The 22,441-nt window shown below is 46.1% G+C and overlaps 1 protein-coding gene across 2 annotated transcripts in view; it reads right to left on the reverse strand.

The window, feature by feature from the left end:
• Positions 1-22,441, reverse strand: part of LOC135902239 (agrin-like) — a 615,148-nt gene that overhangs the window by 231,350 nt on the left and 361,357 nt on the right. For both annotated transcript variants that reach the window (XM_065432212.1, XM_065432210.1), the window contains exons 3-4: positions 15,354-15,587; positions 1,603-1,839 (exon numbers count right to left, since the gene is read on the reverse strand). In XM_065432212.1, coding sequence (XP_065288284.1) covers positions 1,603-1,839; positions 15,354-15,587 — 471 coding nt within the window. The remainder of the gene's footprint in view (positions 1-1,602; positions 1,840-15,353; positions 15,588-22,441) is intronic.

Below are 22,441 nucleotides of genomic sequence, written 5' to 3' on the forward strand. Positions count from 1 at the left end.
CGGAAGTAGGCTAACAATGCCATTCGCAATACAATAATAATAATAATAATAATAATAATAATATTACCCTTTATTTTTTCCATCAACGTGATGGGGGAGGTAAGGGAAAAAAAGCTGTAACAGACAGCTTGACTAGTTCCCGCCCCCCCAGAGAAAAAAAAACACATTTTATAAAAGCAGATAGTTCAGCTACCGACAGCAAAAAACATTTTTTGATTGTACAAAAATAATACGTATAACTACAAGCATCTTTGTGGCGTATAAAGATGCACATTCCCAAACATGTGAACATGTAACTGTAGTAATGACATTGCGTTTACAGGACAGACATATGTAAACAGCATACACACAACAACGCCTTATTAACATCTGCATAATGGTATATCACGAACATTCGTCACTACATTTCACAATGAAAAAAGAAAGAGTTCTGGAAGCGCGTCAGAAGACAAAAAGAAATTTGATATGCATACCAATTATACATGCGATAACAATGTTCAGGAAAATACAACTGAGGAAGAAAAGAACAATTTTAATTGCTGTTTTGATGAATGTTCTATTTGTATAGCGTGTCTGTGACAAAAATTTAATAATTCTGGCAGTTTTCTTTTCATCATTTGCTGTCCATAGGTTGTTCTACACGTCTCTACGTTCCAAAGTTCCTTACTACGTGTATCGTATAAAGGAGCTTTCTTTGACAGAGAAGTTAAAGCTGAGAGAAAGTTGTTTTTTTTTTTCACATCCTTTTTATATGTTAAACACAGACGGTATGGATACATGTGAGTAATTTTCATAATTTCCAGCTTTTCAAACAAAGGCAGAGAAGGATGACCTCGAGGAACACCGAGAACATGTCGCAACATTCTTTTTTGCATTGTAAGAATTTTACGTAAATTTGTAACAGCCGTAGTTACCCAAACTAAATGTGCATAATTAATATGAGAGCGAAATAATGTATTGTAAAGAATAATCTTGACCTGCACAGACAGTTTCTCTTTATTAATGTACGTAGCTCCTAGGACACTTGAAATCTTAGAAACAACATGTTCCACGTGGTCTTCCCACGTTGTGTTCTCGTTGAACACAACGCCAAGAGTTTTGAAGGCGCGGAGTATTTCTATTTTCGAATCGCCCGACAAAAGATCTGTATTTATAAAAACGATCTTATTCCTTGGACGGAAAAGTATGGCTTTCGTCTTGGCCGTGTTTATTTTTAACGCATTAGCACTTGACCACTCAGTCAAACGCGATAGGGAGCTATTTGCTTCAGAAATTAAGTCATTCGGACATGCAGCTGAGAAAAGCATAGTCGTGTCATCGGCATAAATGGAGTCGGCATTGGCAGTGCTACGAAGAAGTCACCGCATGTAAGACATCGGTGACAGAATATGACGCAAGGTAGAACAGCAAGGCACAGGCTGCTATGTCGTTCACGTGCAGCTATGCACAAAACCTAAAATTATCGAACCGTAACGACTGTTGACGTGTGCTGCTTAGGCGATGCAAAACACGACGACGGTGAATATGTCTTTAAGAGAGCTCTGCCCAACACACAATCCTTGTTTCACATGGAGTCGCAGGAACTACGCGTGTAGTACTTACCGCAGGGTCCCGTAAAACGGTGCTGAACGTCCCGCATGGCGTTGCAGGCAGCCCTGCGCAGCTCGCAACTGTTGGGGTAATCGCGGCCGTCCGAGCCGCACACGGGTCTCGAACCACGGGCGTCCCCATACGAGACACATTTGTCCGGGCAGACGCAGTCGGCCCCGCGTCCGTCCAACGTAGGGCGGCACTCGGCGCCCCACTCACACCTCTTCTCCAGGCACGGGTCGGCCACGTCTGCGGGAAATTTGTAGCACGCCCTGCTCAGGCAAGCGACAACGAGGTGCACGAACACCGAGCACAGCTTCACTGCCATGGTGCCAACCGCCGGCGCTCGCTCGCCGTCAGAGCTCAATGGCGGACGCATCGATCGGGGCTCGACGCGCGCACCGCGCAGCCGCGCTGTGATCGCTGGCAGCGCGGCTTTCGTGCAAGTTCGGTGCGCACGCGGCTGGCGCGCCTAACAAAGCGTGAATTACAACTTGATGATGAAACAACAGAGAAGAGACCGCCAGGCACGCTGCTGTCGACGTTGCATTTGCTTGCACATTTCATTAATCAGTGGCGAAAATAGTTGGGGTATAGCACATCTCACACGGTACTCAAGAACCACTGCACAATCATTTGGGACTTGAACCGCAACCCTTAAGCGCATACCTTAAATAAAGGGTATTCTGTTTCCGCGGAATGAGTGCTTGGCACAGAAAATCTTGGTAGAGGCAGGCGACTTGGTAATGAAGCGTTGTTTTGCTTCCCAAAATTCAAGGTTCCGTGATTGATTTTTCAAACAACTGAAACTGGCAATAAAACTGAATGCCCATGCACATAGAAAAGTGGGGAAAACAAGCATCGATAAGTGCAAACCTAAATATAGATCCTGTTTTATTTGCAAATTTTAATATAACAATGATCACTTCGACAACACTGAACGTGTTTAGGCCAGAATGACACGTATTCAAATTATTGCTTGGGCAACGTCCCTTCTCACTCTTCTTTACGTATATTTTGTTGACGGAAATGACGATGTCTCGAACACTGCTGATGCATTAACAGGATATGACTGTTCTCTATTTGGCGCAAAAGATGCTTATACTTCAAGTAACCTTCGTTCACAGTCTCATACCTCCTGTACGCTATCTGTCAATGAAGAGATAAGTAAAAAGCACCTCAGTCCTTCCCTTTCTTGTGACGCTGTTTTTTTCTAGCCCGCCCTGCTATGGCGTACGAAAACTTACTTGTTCCTCTACTCTACAGCATCTTCGAGAGTTCCCTAAATTCTAGTACGTTTATCAGCACTTGCACGGTAGCAGGGGTGGCTCTCGTACAGAAGTCGTGTGCTAAATGTAACTACCGGCCTATATGTATCCTATGCGCAGCGTCAAATGGGTTTGAATCGGCATTGCATTCCGTACTTTATGCTAGTGCCGAGAACATTTTACTAGATGAACAGGATTCCTTGTATCAGGGTGCTCTACAACATTGACCTTGCTCAGATTTACGACCCATGCTTCTAGTGGGATACGTAGAAGGGCCGAAATAAACGGTCTCTTCGTTGACCTAAGTAAAGAATTCGACGTTGTTAGTCATCAGCGCCTTCATGTTTTATGGTATCATCCGGGATAAATCGTGCATTTTCTACACCATGTATGTAAAAGCGAATTGTTTTCTTTGTAATGCCGTCCGTTCACGACTATTGCCCGTTTCGCCTTTACACGCAGTATTCCTAAGGTCTAAATACAAAAATGCCCCTTGCTTGTAATTTACTATTTTGAGCACAAGCCGTCCGGTGGAGCTTCGTACCGGAAGTACTGCTGCTTACCAGATGCCAGAATGTTGGATGAACGTACAAGAAGCCCGCAACGAGCATTTATATAGAGCGAAATAAATATTTGCTAATTTACAATGCGTCTTGCATCTACTTTATGAAATTGCACGTGGCACAGATTCGATCGAGTCTTGTAAAGATATTTCACAGTTATTTCTACTGTATAATACGATACCGCACTAAGCCTGCATGCGGTTGAGCAGCAGAAGCAAAAATATTAATGAATAAATGAAAAATGCCGCGCCCATCAGCGCAGCCGGCGTAACGGCTGCCAGCAAGCGTTCAAAACGCGCGCGCCCTAAACCGAACGGGACGTCTCGTTCAGGTGTTTTTTTTTTATCGGCTTTGTGCGCTGCAGTCAATTCGGCCTTTAAGCTCTGTGGGAGGGTCCGCTCTTGTTGAAGTTCTTCCTCTATGGTGTCAGTGTACCAACGGCGCAAATGCCTCATAGCTGCATGGGCACTGTGTTCTCGCCTGTGCGTTTGCGTTGAAGCGGTAGACAGCACCAATGGCGCTTCGCTCGCTGCTGCTGCCACGCTTCCTCAGGGCAGCGTTTTGAGAGTGAGTGTCCGCGGTCGTCGAGTGTGATGTGTTCATATATGCCTGTACGCGCTGGGACTGTGCTTTTTAATTTTATTAGTAAGCGAACGTTTGGAAGTTTACACGGCTGATAAAAATACTATTCTTACTTCGTATAGCTGTGCACTAACTTGCCATGGCAATCCAGACATACTGTTTGGTGTCGCGCTTCTGGAGTTCGCCCAAGGCACATCCACTGGGCTTCCAAACGGGTTGACGATGATGAGGTATTCCTAAGCAACGGTGTCTGGCCTGATTCACCTGTATTGTTGCAAACCACCCGGCACGTTCCTCAGGAGGCACGCCAAACCCGCGATTTTTGCCAGACTTGTTCAGCATGTGCCCGGCGCTTGGCGACGACTTCGGGGTCGGTGGACTAGTGGTCGGCCTGCCGCCGCTTGCGCTGCTTGTTAGATATGGAGCTGGTTCCTGCGATTACTTCGAGTTCCCCAGACCACATCGGATTGCAGCACAGCTAATTGAGGAATGCAGAAGCAGGAAAGCGCATTCCAGAGAAGCGGCCGAGCAGACAAGTTTAAGGCAACGAGTTTACATGCCAACAAGTTCGTGCGCCGCCGGGATTAGCAGGTGGGCATCCGACAATGAAGCAGGTGCAGCCCTCCCCTTCTCTTTGTTCGAAGTGCATTGCCAGTCTGCGATGCAAGACCGCAGCAAGCCGCCAGGTGTGACACCACGACACGGGCGCCTACCATTGGCTGAAAGTGGCGTCATCGGAGTGGACTCTCCCATTGGTCAAACATGACGTGACTTGCAGTGCTCGAAGGGTTTATAAGAAGCCTTCCAGAGAGACCTGAGCATTCTGGGACATGCCCTGATTCCCTGTTTCACCTCTCTCGAACTTCTTGCCGCGGGCCGCAGCGTCCGAGTTGCTGCTGGCCCGTAATGAGTGTACGTCTGATACTTGACGCTCACCTCCCTGTATAGAATGTAGAATAAATCCCTCCCAAGTTCTGGGTTTTCATCCGCGAAGTCCGTACGTCAACCCCTACATCTGGTTGGCAGCGGTAGGATCGCCTCCGAACGCATCAGCTGGTGGCAGCGCTACGGATAAACCTTCGTCGAGAGAGATCCTAAGGAACCGGGAAGAGCGAAGAAGAGAGAGCCTTCGTCGAAAGAGGTCCGAAGAAACTGGGAGTTGCGAAGAAGGAGCGAGCCTTCGACCCAGGGAGTCCGGAGGAACCGGGGACAGCGGACGAATGAACCGGATGGCAGGGTGCTGCAACCGTAAGTGAGCGCGTGGTTTTTTTCCTTATGATTCGCCAGACTCAAAGGTTGTGTGTTCAATTTTGATAGTTCTGGGAATCGGGGGTTTGTTGCATTGTGTGTTTGCACAAATTAATTAAGGAAAACAGTTTTAACCACCTGTCGGGGCAGCTGCCATGGATCTTAGAAGGTTGACGAGGTTAGATTTGTTGTTGGTGTGCGACGATTTGGGAGTTGAGGCGGACGAACGGATGAAAACGCCAGCTATCATAAAGGCGATTGAAGATAGTGGCAACGATGACAAAAGCATTGAGCTTGCTTGGGAAGTGATACAGGAGCCACGGGAGCGTGTGCGTCGTGTACGTTTGCGAGAGCGTCGTGAGCTTAGGAGTGAGCGTCAGCGTGAAGAACGCGAGAATGAACGGAAGCAGGAGCTTCAAGAACTTACTCTTAGGTGTGAGCGTCACGGACGTGAGAATGAACGCGAACGTGAGCGAGAGGAAAAGTATGAGAGAGAGAAGGCAGCACTGATCAAAGAGATACAGCATTGTGATCAGTTATTGGCACAGAGACAACGGCTGTCTGAGAATTCTGTAGGTAGTACAGAGCGAAAGAATGCGGAAGTGTCTAGCGGACTTTCGCCAAAAGCCGACGAGAAGAGTAGTGCCTGTGAGATTAGCTGCAGATTCATAAGTAAAGGGAAAAGGCTAGCTGCTAACGATGCCTTAGTGGCAATAGAGGCCGTTAAAGGCCAGAGTGAGAGCGACGAGGTGCTGTGCCAACAGATGACTGTGGAGACAGCTAGGCCAGCTGCGAACAAATTGGCACAGTTACCGAGCGTGTGCGTCGCTGGTAATGTTAGCGAGGTTGCTAGCGAAGAAAAGGGTACTGCTGACCAGACAGAAGCGAGCACCCATGTAGAGCCAGATGTGCGTGCAGAAATGAAGTGCGAGCTGGACGATGCAGTTGAGAATAGTTCTCGGGGTGGCGAGCTCCGTAGCTCACGAGAAAACAACTGCATTGTTCAGGGATCGGTGCGGCTCTCCGCCAGTCTAGATAGCCTAGAGAGGGATGGTTCAGTTAATAATCATTCGGACTGTGCGCGTGAGACAGCGATCGATACCGACGGGCTGTGTGCCGATGCACAGCGTGAGCTGGGCAATGTAGCAGAGGGCAGTTCGCAAGAGTGCGAGTTGTCTTACTCGAGTAAAGCCTGCTGCATTGTGCCAGAGTCGGTTGAGCTGTCCGCCAGTCGAGGCAGAGCGAGTGTTGATTTAAGTGAGAATCACTCAGACTGTGCGGGTAAGAGACCGATCCGGGCCGACGAAATGTGTACCGGCCAGCACGAAGCACGAGGCGACATGAAAGTGAGTGCGAAGAGAAAGCGCCGTAAAAAGAAGCGCGTTAAAGACCGAAAGTCGGTAATTAATGTAGCGCCGCCAAAGATGGCGAGAAACCCAAATGGGCAGGGCGCGAGGAAAAAGATGCGGTCGTCTCGGACGATGTTGACGCATCGAAAACGTTCAAGCCACCGGTCAAAGGGGGACCGCGAAGAATGTTCTGCACGGACGCGGACAAAGGGCACGAGGCAGTTAAGCTCCTCGTCGTTCCGTAGTTCTTCTCATAGCTCAGCGTGCAGTTCGAAGAAACGTAAGGTGGCAGGACGAGACCAGGTGGGGAGTGGCGACGCGGTCAATCGAGTTCGTGTTGAAAGCGGGGCGCGGGGACGCAAATTGGCAGTAGACCGTAACGTCTTGGGGGAGCTGATAGTGAATCAGCCCTTTTGTTGTCTCTCGGCAGCCAGAGTAGCTTTCAAGCCGCGACCAGCTCGGGGACGGCTCAGAGTATGAGTCAGTCGTAAGCAATCGGGAACGGGAAGCCAAGAGAGCTTCCATAGAAGTGAAATGTTATTTTGTTTTATTTTTGAGCATCGGAAAGTTTTCGCGATTTGAGACTAGGATTTCTTTCAAGGTGTAAGGTTTGAGCTTTGTGTTTTCGTTTGAGAAGCTCGAGATTTGAAAGATGCGTTTTAAGTAAACGTGTAGTCTCGCGAGATGCTCATTAATAAGTAGATAGGCTTTTTTTTTGTGTGTTTGAATAACCAAGGGTCAAGGTTATTGTTAAGAGGCCTATCGTCACGCGCGTGTGTTTTATTTAACCTTCTTTCTTTTTAAGTGTTTTTGAATTTTCCAAGGTTAAGCGCGTAGGTTTTCAGTGAGTGCATGATTTGCACGGCGAAGCGTTCTTAGTTCCATTAGCGCGTGTCCTGTGTGGACGGAAGGAAGCAGACTTTATGACTGGGTTGCTAGTGTGTGTAGAAGGCAGCCGTATTCTGACTTCTTTAGTGAACGTGCGTGGAACGAGTTATTAGAAGACGCATCATTTTAAGAGTTCTGCGGAGTGTGTAAGTCCCGCAAGTTTAATTGTTCGTTTACGTCACGTGTCCTGTAGGACCTTCAGGGAAAAAACGTGAGTAAGCGTAAGTGAAAAGTTTGCCTACAATGCAAGTACGCGTTTTGTTTAGTGACCACAAGGCTAGTGCGCTTGTGATTACGTACTTGTGAGGTTGACCAGATTGTTCAGTGGCACCAATACGTGTGATAAGTACGCCACTGCGATAGATTGGAAACATGCTGTTCGTGTAGTTAGGCCACTTAGGTTATGTTCGGCTGTTTTCATTTGTTGTTTGCATCCTCAACGACCCTTTTGTTTTGCAACAACAATAGTGCTCTGGTCTTGTCGGCATTCGGGGAGAAATGGATAGCGGTTTGGAAGGGTGGTTGGAACTGTTTTGTCGAAATTGGGGAAATAAAAGATCAGGGTTGATTTTGACTCAGTAATAGTCTGGCGAGTCAGGGGTGAAGAGCCTGCGCTTACGCGTGGTGCAGCGCTGTGCTGTTTTGTTTGTTTGACGTTTGTTCTCCAGGGCCCAGGATCCCGAAGTTCGTCAAACGAGGCTCGACCCCAGTACCCTGCAGCTTCTATCAGCGTTCCTCATGGCCAGCGAATTGAGTTCACCGGCCATTCAGAACTACCGGGGCGAGGACGAGCTGTTAGATATGGAGCTGGTTCCTGCGATTACTTCGAGTTCCCCAGACCACATCGGATTGCAGCACAGCTAATTGAGGAATGCAGAAGCAGGAAAGCGCATTCCAGAGAAGCGGCCGAGCAGACAAGTTTAAGGCAACGAGTTTACATGCCAACAAGTTCGTGCGCCGCCGGGATTAGCAGGTGGGCATCCGACAATGAAGCAGGTGCAGCCCTCCCCTTCTCTTTGTTCGAAGTGCATTGCCAGTCTGCGATGCAAGACCGCAGCAAGCCGCCAGGTGTGACACCACGACACGGGCGCCTACCATTGGCTGAAAGTGGCGTCATCGGAGTGGACTCTCCCATTGGTCAAACATGACGTGACTTGCAGTGCTCGAAGGGTTTATAAGAAGCCTTCCAGAGAGACCTGAGCATTCTGGGACATGCCCTGATTCCCTGTTTCACCTCTCTCGAACTTCTTGCCGCGGGCCGCAGCGTCCGAGTTGCTGCTGGCCCGTAATGAGTGTACGTCTGATACTTGACGCTCACCTCCCTGTATAGAATGTAGAATAAATCCCTCCCAAGTTTGCTTCCATCCCGAAGTCCCGTCCTACAACCCCTACATGCTGCTCCGTCTTTCTTGCTCGGCGCTCGGCCACTTGATCGCGAGACAAACCCGGTACATGCACAGCATTCACACAACGAGTAGCAACTTCCAGATAAGGTCAACCCAGCGCGCCTCCCCTACCTTCTTCCTCGGCGACGCTTCGCCTAGTTTCTCCATCCTCCCTTCACTGAACGTTAACTACACTTGACTCTAGGTGGCGTTACTTTGCCGCGTGCTAGGCGCGCACCTCCGTAACTCTTCCAACCTCCAGGCGCCTTCCTCCTTCACGGCTTCGTATATTCGCCGATTTCACTAGCTGGCCAGTTATCGTTGCGCGTAGAAAAGCACCACAAGGGCTTGTGGTGTTTGGTTCTTTGTTAAGCGCCCCAGTAAGTAATGGCGCTGTCTAACAACACAGTTATATAGGTTCGCTAAACTGATCTCTAATTGTATAGATTGACAACGTTCGGAAGAGTTCACGTGAGAGCTTCAAAAGAAAAACACAGGAACTCCAGCTGTTGCAGTCTATATACAGCGAAGCTTTCCGTAAATGCGTAAGGAGTGCTAAAGCAAGCGTTTATTTTTTATTCATTATGAGTGCAAAGTTAAACAGAACGCTTTATGCATGTTGGCAAAGATTTCAGTGCGTCTTTGAACGCAACCAGAATTATAGGGGTTGAAATTGGGAACCTGGCTTTCGGCGCTGATTGTTCGGTGTACCAGACCTCCCCTTGGAGGCGCAGATGCGACCATCCACACCATGGCCAGTTGATGCAACGTATTCGCAAACGGAGCCCATCTCCTCCGATGCTATCAGTCCTGTCTCATCGCGGCCCTGCGCGTGATCACGCCGCAACGAAGAACTTCGAGAAATGAAGACCACTGCAACTTTGACCTTAGCGATGCCTGCCATACTGCTATCTACTGTATAGTGAAAAGTGCGACAATTTTGACGTATTGCTAGTTGTGGATGGTGACGGATAAACGGCACAGAGATGGGAATAATTGGAAGTAAGTCAATTTTCTTGCTAAGTCCTTGTTCTTTTGCGAATACTCTGTATCCCACCGCGAAAATTATACTCTACATTTTGCAAAAGTCCACGCCTAAACTCACGCTAAACGTCAATGCTTGACGTGCTGTACATGCATGTGAGGCGTCGCTAACCGTTTTACTTCCACATATGAACAGCACCCGCGAGAGTGTTTCTTGCAAACTTGAGGGCGATCTCTGTATGCTTGGCACGCTCTTGCGGTGAGTTCACGCAATGTTTCAAGCGTGCGCAGTGGAAAGCACACTTTTAGGTGCTTGCTAACATGCGCGCCTGTTTTTCATCGAACATGCAGTAGAAATCCGAATTGATTCGCTCTGCTCCTCCAGGTAGAGGGTTTCTTTCTTTGTTGGCAGCAGTCATATTTTATCAGTTAGTTCAGCATGAGACGCTTGCGGGATTTCTGGCGGGATATCAGTGTAGGGTTGCGCTAAGTGTGCCAGCTACTCTAATAGGGTTCACTTTCATGCTTGCCTGTGATCGGTGACGCCTTTCGTTGAAGTAATTTTCTGGCACGCACGCTTGCTTGTGTGCGTGTGGTGTACAGTGCGGACGTTGCAAACATCACGGCTGTGACTGTGAGCGATAATACCCTTGAGTTAGTGTTTTTGACGTGTTGGCTTGTTTCTGCTGACATTCCCTAGCGTTCACGGATGTCTGAAGTATCTTCGAGTAAGCAATTTGTTTTTTTTTTTGCAGGTTTTATAGCCACATATTTTCGGGGCGTCAAACGCAGTTTTCTGTAAAGACTATCTGGCAACTACCTGGCCTTTTTCGCGGGGTAGGCCCAAAGGTAGTGCAGCATAAAATGTGCGCCGCTCACGTAAGTATGTGCCCATACTGAGTGTGTGCCGCTCTTGCATCAACCTCTTCGACGCTTGCTTGTGTGTGCGCTGCAGGGACGAATTGGTGTGTACCACTAGAAGGGACAGTGAGGGTGATCGCAATATCACCAACCTTAGCCTTTACATATCCAAGTCTCCCGTAGAGTGTTCGGGCGAGTTTTCGAGGCAAACTGGACACGCTGAAGTTGCAATCCTTTACAGTTTTTCAGCTGGATGCGCGAGTTAGGAAACTAGGTCTTTTCGGTCACCATGGTAAGCAAATCTTGAAGCGCATCGTAACAGAGACAGAAAAGCCGACAGGGCCGCACTTCCCCGAAGCATTTCTGTGTTCTGTTGCGCTCCAATATCTCTTCAACATGAGCATCAAACAAACTCGCCATCTTGTTGCTTCCTTGTCCCTTCAGACTATGAGCAGAAAGTCTCCACCTAGTAAGATCCTCAAGGATAGCATACTAGCGACGGTTGAAATCAAGAGTTCGACGAAAACTCGTCTAGTCAGGATCGCTCATAGTCAAGGGTAAAACGGACGCCGACCAAAAACATTAAAAGAAAGGGAAACCAAGATGTTTCCGCTCCCATACGGGGGCCGTGTTCACATTGTATATAAACGAAAGGGGTGAGATGATTATGGACGGCTCAAACAGCGGGCATAAACGGAAGGAAGGCTGCCGTCATTGCGGTTCAGCGGTGGTATTAGTGGGTCGTATTAGTAATGACTCGAGATGCAAACGCGAGGCTAGGTTACTTTTAGTGGCAAGTACATGCGCCCTAGCATAGTCAATATCATCTCCTTCGAACGTTATTTAACTGCGATACTATCTTCACCATAGGTTATTTCATAGTATTGTGATAGGATTGTCGTTCAATTTGTACAGCTTTACCAGATTTGTCTTCACTACCTCTTCAGTCGATCCGAATAAACATCTAAAATAAACACCTTGCCAAATGAGAAAAAAAGATGTTCCCTTAAGAGGCATTTCATGTTTTCGTTTATATTGGCCTTCAAGAGGTGGTGGTTTAATTACACTGGTGTCAACTGAAATTTTCCTGCAATAAAAGAATGGCGAGTAAACTACGTCCTGAATATGAAGTTCTAGTTACAATCTTAAGCCTTCCTACGTATTGTTCATTTTTATCACGACTGCCCATCGCTCCTCAGGCACTAAAATCAGCACGCCATCTGCAACGTTTAATTTCTTCGGGCGGATATAACCTTTTTTTACGGGTGACTTCAAATGTTGTCACGTGGGATATGGCCTAAGGAAAGATCTACGCGGCACTTGCTTGGGGGATCGCTCACAGGATAATGGTCACAAAATTCAGGGCACCCTACTATTTTTACTTGTCTGGCTGCTTCTGCTCTGGATTTGACTTATTGACGCTCAGATTTCTGCGTTTCCTATTGGTAAACTCTACATTTCCCCACAAATCACGACTACATTCCGTTGTTTTGATGAATCAGCATGCCTGGTAACATCACTATATTATAAACTTTATATTCAGATACTAAGCTAATATTCAGAATTAATGTTATCTTCAATAACACCACTCTTGCATGGTGGTGAAGTTCATATCTTATACAAACAGAGCAGCATGTATAACTAGGAAACCAACAACCTCTTTTATTTTCTTTACTTTCTGGGGAACCCTATGGCATCGCTTCAGGGGCCCTCTTTTTTCCTCATGAGCATGCATGATTTGCCTGGAGATATTACAGCTCAAATAGGAATGTTCACAGACGACGGCACAAATATACAAGAAATAGAAGCACCGAATTGGCGCTCTTTTGTCGGAACTGGCGCTTGCGCCATGAAGCCCCTAATGCAATCACAATCACCGAATGATGAAGGCGAACTTAATCACCAAGGAAAAATTAATGCAAGGATGCGATCATTGTCAAATGTAGCCACACGCAGCTAAATCAGACTTCTGTCTATTTCAAGGAAGGAAAATATTCTGAAGGTCCTCTGCAGTACAAATGGTCATAACTTTGCACCAAATAAATAGCATAATTACTCAGGCTTCTTACTTACATTCAAATTGCGCTGGAACCTTTATACAGACGAACTTTCTTCAAATAGTAAGAGTGCACTGTGGGGACTAAAGCGAAACTCGCATTGCACATCACCAGAAATAAAAATTTTAGAATATATTGCCTTGATAAAATCCATCTTTAAATACGCTAAGACTGTATGGAATCCATATACCCAAAAAGACCGCTTAAAACTTGGGAAATTCCAGCGTGTTCCTTCCATGTTTTCATGTAATATATGTCGTCATTGTTACTCTTCAGCTGAACTACATAAACACCCTGAGGTCCCAGTGCTGGAAAAACAAACTGAATATGAGAGCGCGAAATTTTGCGTCTTAGTCATCCACAATAAAGTAAAAATAAGCTAAGATAAGTCTCAAAGCTGGCGATGTTCATGTGGATGTTTATCCCTGCCCCAAAACAGTACGAACAAGCCTCTCCCATAAGGCCATATGACTGCTTCAAATACACTTCCTCCCGTAGGAGCAAACAGCATTCGAATTCTTTACGTGTATGAAAAGTCACATCATAATCTACCAGTGCATTTTTAGAAACCCTTATTCGTCTCGGGGGCCCTGACCCTCTGCCAGAACAGTGTCATCAGGCTGAGTGTGGTTAAACTGTTTTTCGTTTTTTTTTTCTTTGGTGTACTCCTTCGCTTCTGCATGTCGCATTTCATGTGTGAGTAACGGCACTTCTTTTTTTTCATTTCTTGCAAATGAACTCATGTAGTTTATGAAGCTTTGGCCAATGACTCCTGCCATAGCCCCTAAGGGTTGACAGTACGTATATATAAAATGAAATGTAGTGAGTACTTTCATAAATTAACGTAAGTGTAAAGGCAGTTTGCAGTTTTCCCAGGCTTCCCTATCTGAAACAAATTCTAAACAAAAAGCATTGAACATTTATTCTCGTAATGCATTCCTCTAGAAAAGCAAAATATGAGGACAAATTATCTTCGCGTCGGTGGAATGACGACTACTCGAGCGATTATTGACAATGTTAAGTCAACCAAAAATAATAATTTCTTGCATGAGCAAGCCGAAAAATTGGCCAAAATGTAAGTTTTACTGCAGGCCCAAGTAAAATCTATTCCAGTTATTGTACTAGGCAGGCGTTGCAAAAGTACTTGCGAAATAGGAAAATGTAAGTATTTAGAGCGCTGTAATTCGATTAGCGTATTTCAAGTAGGTATAGTTCTCGCTCATGATCAAGGTTCTGCGGGCTTTAAAGCACGGACTTAAAGTTGAATCACTTGTGGGAAGTTTTATCTAAGAGGCCGTCACCTGTGAAAAGTGATGCAGTTTAGGTGTGACTGCTCTACTGGTCAGTGCCTCAAACCCCCCCCCCAAAAAAAAAAAACGAGTTCTCGGTCATCTAGAACTGAGGTTGAACAGCGCCAATCAAACAAGGAAACGAAGAAACCAATACCACATATAAGCGCTGACTGCCAACTGGAAGTTTATTTGAAATTTACCGGCCATTTTTCTAACTTCCCCGGCTTAGGCACGCGTTAGCTTTTTTTTCTTTTTTCTGGCAAAAAAAAGGGAGCGCTTACACATTTATCTCTCTCTTTTCTAACGTGATATGCCTCTACCATTTTCCTTTACCTCCTACCTTTTTCGTTTCGCTAAGAATGTTTTTTTTTTCAAATATAAGAGTACAGGGACACTTGTTATAACATCCCGCTAAATGACGCCCATAGCCATGTTTTTCGTTACTGCTGTACTGACAAGCTCTTTAATTGAAACACTGTCCCATTTGTCGTGCATAAGTTTTTCCAGAACCCTTCGGTATCTCATAGATAAAGTTGCGCCTGCAGTCAGGGAAATGATATTTATCATTGGTGTTGCACAGGGCCTTTCGAGCGTTTTCATACAATTGCATATCGAGGGAAGCTTGTACAGGGCACTGAAAACTAAATTAACATTATGTCAAAGGGAAACTTTCTTTAGATTGAGTGACAACTTTTTAAACTGCGGCACCACGGGCGCTGGTTAATTGTCTTTATCATTTTCTTTGTATACTGCTTCCAAACTTCTTCTTCTTTTTTTCTTCCAAGATATGGCTTCGCATATTGAAACGATGACAGAAGTGGGAAAACATGCGTCCTGTTATTGTGCCATCTCATTTGAAGAACTTCGCTAAAACTCATGCTCCCACAACTCACTTAGTGCTGCCTTAATGCAGGTGGTTGGTATGTACCTTTTAATCAAATTAGAGTGCACGCTTCGCTAGCGCAAGAATATTTTCTCAGACATGGGATGATAGGCTCAGCATACATGCTAATCCAAAGAAAAGCAGAAATTAATATCGAGAAACTGAATGCGGTTGTTAATTCGTAATTTGTGCGTGAACTCAGGTCCTCGCATTGAGTTAATGAACATGCCGATAATTTCTTGGACCTCATCACGAAAATGCATGCACACCTTTTTCTTTGTGATAATTAACTAGTCGTCAACGTACCTAAACACTCGCGCGTCCACCGATCGATTATTTGACCAAGGTCACGGTGGTCAAGGTCAAGGTTAGCGGTGCCTACAAGTTAGGGGCAATAGCCTACCGCACGAGCCCTGGTGTGCGACGACGATCCTCTTCTGCCGGATGCAGGCGGTCATGCGCAGTCGACACTCGGACGAGTAGGTGAAGCCATCCGAACCGCACACGGGCGCGAACAGCTGGTCGGCGCACGAGAGACGACAGCGGCAGTACGCCTGGCCCCGGTCGCTGTGGCACTCGGCGCCGAAGCGGCACGTGGTGCGCGAGCACGAGTCATCGCCGCCTTGTCCCGGTGAGCCTGCAGTAGCGCAAATACGTCACTCCATGTGTGCCTACAGATGGCGCTCGAAATAAGCAGTTCATGTCACGCAGCTCGTCACCAAGGCCTCCCGTCGCTCAGCTAAGCGCCTGGAAGCTAGCTCAGCACCTTGGGCCTGGTTAAATTTTACAAAAAGTGTCGCAAGCGCTCGCAGTGCCGTCAACAAGAAGTCACATGCGGCGTTAGCACTTCCTGAACTATAATGGTAACCACAGAATTACAAACAAAAATTTGTTTTTTATAAAGGATCGCCAATTTACACGCCTAAGCGGTCTTTTGACACCGAGCAAACAATATATACATGCCAAAGTTGCGGTAAATGCCAAGCTGTTGCAACCCAGACGGCTAGACGTTTTAGCGTCTGGTCAGCGCCACCTTCAACAGGCTTCGTCTGGCACGGCATATTCGTGGCGTAAATCCATTACGATCAGATAGCGGTGACTTACATCCTGCCCCAGATTCATAGTGATAGACTGTTCGCCATCTTCACTTCCGGAAGGAGGATCGATGTGGGGAGCTTGAAGAATGGCACAGCACCGGTTTGTTCGATAGCTGTTGTTTTCTGAAAGCATGTCTCAGTCTGCTTCCTAACAATGCTCGTTCTTGGTCGAGCAACGACGCCCCGTTGGGGCAGTGATGTTTTCGCCGAGCGGGCCGGCCCAAGGACTTAGGCGAAAACTTGATTCCGCGCGGGCGCAGTTCCACAACCCCTGTTTGCTGAGTACGCAAGTCTCCCTTGCATCCCGTACTCTGACAACTTTTCCTGAACTACACCTTTAGGATAACGCACGTGGTCGTTTCGTATCGGGGGTTCTACTTAAAGACCTTGAGCACCATGCATTGACGAGAACAAGAAGACACAAGAAAACAGGACAAGGTGCATGCACGTTGATATGTTTGTTAGATAAGCCTTCTAATTAGTGCTCAGTTAAGCGAAAAATTGGGGGTGCACCCACTTTTACAGATGACTGCTGATTTTATTGCTATTATTTATCTATCGTATTGTTGGTGGGTACTTATCCGTATGTTTTATATATTTATTATTATGAAATGCACGGCATATCCAATGAGACATACCTATTGACCCTAGTTGGCCGGACAGACTGTTATTCAAGATTGGCACATACCCAGTGGAAAATTCCAGGTGACACAATTTGGTGTCACAGAGGTTCATTAATGATTTGTACATAGTCACGCAGGCTGGCGTCATGGCGAGTTATTGAGGAGCAGCACATACGCGGTGACCCAAGTTGTTCAGATGGTAGGTTTTCACCATGCCCATTTGACCATGGACAACTCAGTGACCGAGGTTGGCGGCAAAAAAATCACGCGCGGACCCCCCCCCCCACACACACACACACAAACTATAACGCATACATACATACATCAACATCATCAGCCTGGTTAAGCTCACTGCAGGGCAAAGGCCTCTCTCGTACTTTTCCAACTACCCCGGTCATGTACGAATTGGGGCCATGTCGTCCCTGCAAATTTCTCAATCCCATCCGCCCCTTACCTTCTGCCGCCCCCTGCTACGCTTCCCTTCCCTTGCAATCCAGTCCGTAACCCTTAATGACCATCGGTTATCTTCCCTCCTCATTACATGTCCTGCACATGCCCCCATTTCTTTTTCTTGATTTCAACTAAAATGTCATTAACTCGCGTTTGCACCCTCACCCAATCTCCTCTTTTCTTATCCCTTAACATTACACCCAACATCCTTCTTTCCATAGCTCGTTGCGTCATCCTCAATTTAAGCAGAACGCTTTTCGTAAGCCTGCAGGTTTCTGCCCCGTAAGTGAGTGCGGGTAAGGCACAGATGTTATACACTTTTCTATTCAGGGATAATGGCGACCTGCTGTTCATGATCTGAGGATACCTGCAAAAGGCACACCAGCCCATTCTTATTCTTCTGATCATTCAGTCTAATGATCCGGATTTGCGGTGACTACCTGCCCTAAATAGACGTATTCCCTCACCAATTCCAGTGCCTCGCTACCTATCGTAAACTGATGTTCTATTCCGAGACTGTTAAATATTGCTTTAGTTTTCTGCAGACTAATTTTTAGACCCACCTTTCTGCTTTACCTCTCCAGGTCAGTGAGCGCGCTTTGCAATCGGTCCCCTGAATTACTAAGCAAGGCCATATCGTCAGCGAATCTCAAGTTACTGCGGTACTCTCCATTAACTCTAATCCCCAATTCTTCCCAATCCAGGTCTCTGAATACCTCCTGTGAACACGCTGTGAATACCATTGGAGAGATCGTATCTCCCTGCCTGACGCCTTTCTTTATTGTTATTTTGTTGCTTCCTTTATGGAGGACTACAGTGGCTGTGGAGCCGCTATAGATATCTTCCGGTATTTTTACATATGGCTCATCTATACCCTGATTCCGTAATGCCTCTATGACTGCTGATGTTTCGACTGAATTAAACACTTTCTCGTAATCGATGAAAGCTATCTGTAAGGGTTGGTTATATTTCGCACATTTCCCTGTCTCCTGATTGATAGTGTGAATATGGTGTATTGTTGAGTAGCCTTTACGGAATCCTGCCTGGTCCTTTGGTTGACAGAAGTCTAAGGTGTTCCTGAATCAATTTGTGATTACCTTAGTAAATACTTTGTATGCAACGGACAGTAAGCTGATCTGTCTATAATTTTTTTAATCTTTGGCGTTCCCATTCTTATGCATTAGGATTATGTTAGCGTTCTTCCAAGATTCCGGTACGCTCGAGGTCATGAGGGATTGCGTATACAGGGTGGCAAGTTTCTCTAGAACAATCTGCCCACCATCCTTCAGCAAATCCGCTGTTAGTTGATCCTCCCCAGCTGCCTTCCCCCTTTGCATAACTCCCAAGGCTCTCTTTACTTCTTCCGGCGTTACCTATGGGATATCGAATTCCTCTAGACTATTCTCTCATCCATTATCATCGTGGGTGCCACTGGTACTGTATAAATCTCTATAGAACTCCTCAGCCACTTGAACGATCTCATCCATATTAGTAATGATATTGCCGGCTTTGTCTCTTAACGCATCGATCTGATTCTTGCTAATTCTTAGTTTCTTCTTCACTGCTTTTAGGCGTCCTTCGTTCCTGAGAGCGTGTTCAATTCTATCCATAATATACTTTCTTATGTCAGCTGTCTTACGCTTGTTGATTAACTTGGAAAGTTGCGCCAGTTCTATTCTAGCTGTAGGGTTAGAGGCTGTCATACATTGGCGTTTCTTGATCAGATCTTTCGTCTCCTGCGAAAACTTACTGGTATCCTGTCTAACGGAGTTACCACCGACTTCTTTTGCACACTCCTTAACGATGCCCATAAAATCGCCACTCATTGTTTCAACACTAAGGTCCTCTTCCTGAGTTAAAGCCGAATACCTGTTCTGTAACTAAATCCGGAATTCCTCTATTTTCCCTCTTACCGCTGACTCATAGATCGGCTTCTTATGTACCGGTTTCTTCCATTCCCTCCTCATGTCTAGGCTAATACGGGTTCTTACCATCCTATGGTCACTGCAGCGCGCCTTGCCGAGCATGTCCACATTTTGTTTGATGCCAGGGTTAGCGCAGAGTATAAAGTGCATACATACATACATACATACATACATACATACATACATACATACATACATACATACATACATACATACATACATACATACATACATACATACATACATACATACATACATACATACATACATACATACATACATACAGTCGCCCAAATCTTTAACTGGTGTGCGGGAGCGGCGACTTTTCCGGGCGTCAGCGCCGTATGACGCGGCGAGGCTGGAAACAGCCTAGTAGACGATGGGCCCAGCTGAGCGCGCTTTGTCCGCATGCGCTTAGCCTCAGACTGTTTCCAGCCTCGCCCCGTCAAACGGCGCTGACGCACGGAAAAGTCGCCGCTCCCGCACACCAGTTAAAGATTTGGGCGACTGTACATACATACATACATACATACATACATACATACATACATACATACATACATACATACATACATACATACATACATACATACATACATACATACATACATATGACCTACACATTGTGATCGGTGATGGCATGCTTTGCTGTTCCCTGTTTTGGTGAATCAATCGAACGGATGGTCGTCCACAACCGCGTCAGGCGGCAGACGCTGCTGTTCGATCTTTTCCACGCTTACCGGCCACGCTGGAAACATGAAAGCTCGGTGGCCCTTATCTCCACGCTCTTCTGGGCACTCGGCGGTAGACCCTTTGGCAATCACTCCTGAGCGGCATTGTAGCGCCCCTTCACGATGTTGCAGTTATAAGACGCCCTACATTGTTTGTGTTCTGCATACTTCTCCTTCCCCTTTGAGTTTCACGCTTCATATTTTCCCTTCAGATGTACAGAGGTTTGGGACCTCAAACAATAACGGCAATGGATGCGAAGCATTTTCTTCGATCAAAGAAAAACGCCAATGAACTGCCGCAGAACACTGATTGCGTCATATAAAGGAAGTTCCCACTATGTGCACAGAGTGTTTGATTATCGGAAACCATCTCCAAGATATTTCAATGTAAATTCAATGTTTGTGCTTGTGTCTATCGTTTCGCAGCGCTCGTTTCAAGTGATGCGCGAATAACATTTATCATGAAAGTTAAGTTTGGTCCACCTCAAGGCATATAGCTTACACTATGGAATACATGTAAAAATTCAGTTCCATTAGGAGGAGGTTATCAAAGTTCATGTTCTTGCCCAAAGCCAAATTGTTCACTGCCTCAAACACCACGTCTGGGAACACTGTACTAATGCCAAAAAGGGAACGAATAGACATCTTGCTGCGTGCTGATAACAGCGCTTTGAAATGTGATAGCTGTCCTGTTCTTGGTCAAAATCTTAATGAATAGGCAAAGTCAGTCTGGAAATCCAATAATGTGTTCGAGTCGTGTCTTGTGAACGGAAAGACAATTTCGCTCTTTTCTTGCCGCAAGTGTTTATTGTGCGGTTGGGTGGCCCGCGCGCGGGGGCTTGCCAAGTGCAGAAAAGACACTGAATTTCCTTATTGGAAACATGATCTTACTAATTACAATATAATTCGAATTTAAAATTTAAGTATGCTTCGTTTTGAGTAATATTTACTTTTCCTCTGCATGTGCTAGAAATATTAAAACACGCAAAGCCTATCTAGAACGACCACGACTGATTACAAATGGGAGAAATCCTTAGAGAGGTTTTTTATGTTCCCAAACATGTTACAGCTACCAGTCGCAATCACTGGCGGTTGTAACAGCTGCTAATTGCGCTCAACTGGTGGTAGTGAGCTCTTCATAAGCAGAGATGTCGACCACTGTAATGGAAAGCAGTTGCGGGTATATTTCGTGAATTTCGGATGCATTCTTCTTGTTTTGCAGCACCTGTATCGCGTAGCACCATAGATAATATTCAGTGGCCAATTTCACTTTGATGTTCTTTTGGTATTTTTTGTGAATCTGTATTTGCTACAGAGCACAGATCTATTATAGTGCTTGTTAAAATGTTCCATATATTCCTGACTTCCCTTATACGTTGTCTCGTTGCGTCTGAAGGAGGGAATAATGACTTGACTTACTCGCTTTCTTTAGGAATTAACGAATTATCGTGTTAGACGTGCCCAAACCGCGACTTGATAGGGCGTCACGCCGTAGTGGGGGAGACCGGATCAATTTTCACCATTACAGCATCTTGAACATGCTTACAATGCACGGGAGACGAGCGTTCTTGCATTTCGAGCCCACTAAAATGTGCCTGCGGCTTAGCAACGCAACACCATAGCCAAGACACCACGGCGTGTTGCTGACTTTTTAAGGAAACGGGGTGCGCCCTATACCTGTCATGTATCTAAGGCCGCATTCTTCAAGTTCTTTCTCAGGAACCACAGGAGTTCCTATAGTTTTAATGGTATCATCATATTTAGAACTTTTTGTTTCTTTTACTACAATAGAAAAGTACCTTAACATTATCGACATTTCTTGTGTTTTCGTGGTTGTGCCGAATTTTAAGCATTATTAGGCGCAACATTCTTGTTGCATAACAAATTATTGTAAAGCTCAACTGACACGATGACTCGACAGCAATGTGAGGAGAAACCGAACAATGTAGCGACAGACCACGTTCCTAGGATTATTTAACACGTGTTGTGGTAATTCTGAGACTTTCATTGATTCGGCCGCACCATGTACTCATATATCCTCCCATTTTGCCATGGAACTCGCTTACCAAGGTCGACTATGAGCATGGAGGCATGACGACGACTGTACGCCGCCAATGCAAGGATGATAGAATTAACAAGTATGAATCATATCGATGGAACAGCAAAGACCTATAAAGATGCCGGCACGACGGCGATGACATGCTGATCTTTAAATTATGACGATGGTGTAACGAGGACAACATGACGTGGACAACACGAGGAGAATGAAATGACGACGACTGTGTCTTGAGGACGGCGCGACGACGACGGTATGAGGAGAATCGGATGAAAAAGCGGCAGTGGCGATGATGGCACGACCAAGACGGAATGACGGTAGCGTCTGTGTGACGATGACGAAATGACGAGGATGGCATGAATACGATGGCATGATCCCGATTGAACGACGACAGCACGACTACCGAACAATCGCAAACAAGGAACAAGGCATCAAACGATCGGCGAAGGTGGCATGGCGACAACGGCCTGACGACAATGGGATGACAGAACTGAAGTGATGGCAATGTTCATACGACCGCGCAACGACGACGGTATGGCGATGAGGGCCTCACGACAGTCGCATGTCGAAGTTTTAATGATGGCGATGGAACGACTACGACGGCATCTT

Source organism: Dermacentor albipictus, chromosome 6 (genome assembly GCF_038994185.2).
Source record: "Dermacentor albipictus isolate Rhodes 1998 colony chromosome 6, USDA_Dalb.pri_finalv2, whole genome shotgun sequence".
NCBI classification, from domain to species: Eukaryota; Metazoa; Arthropoda; class Arachnida; order Ixodida; family Ixodidae; genus Dermacentor; species Dermacentor albipictus.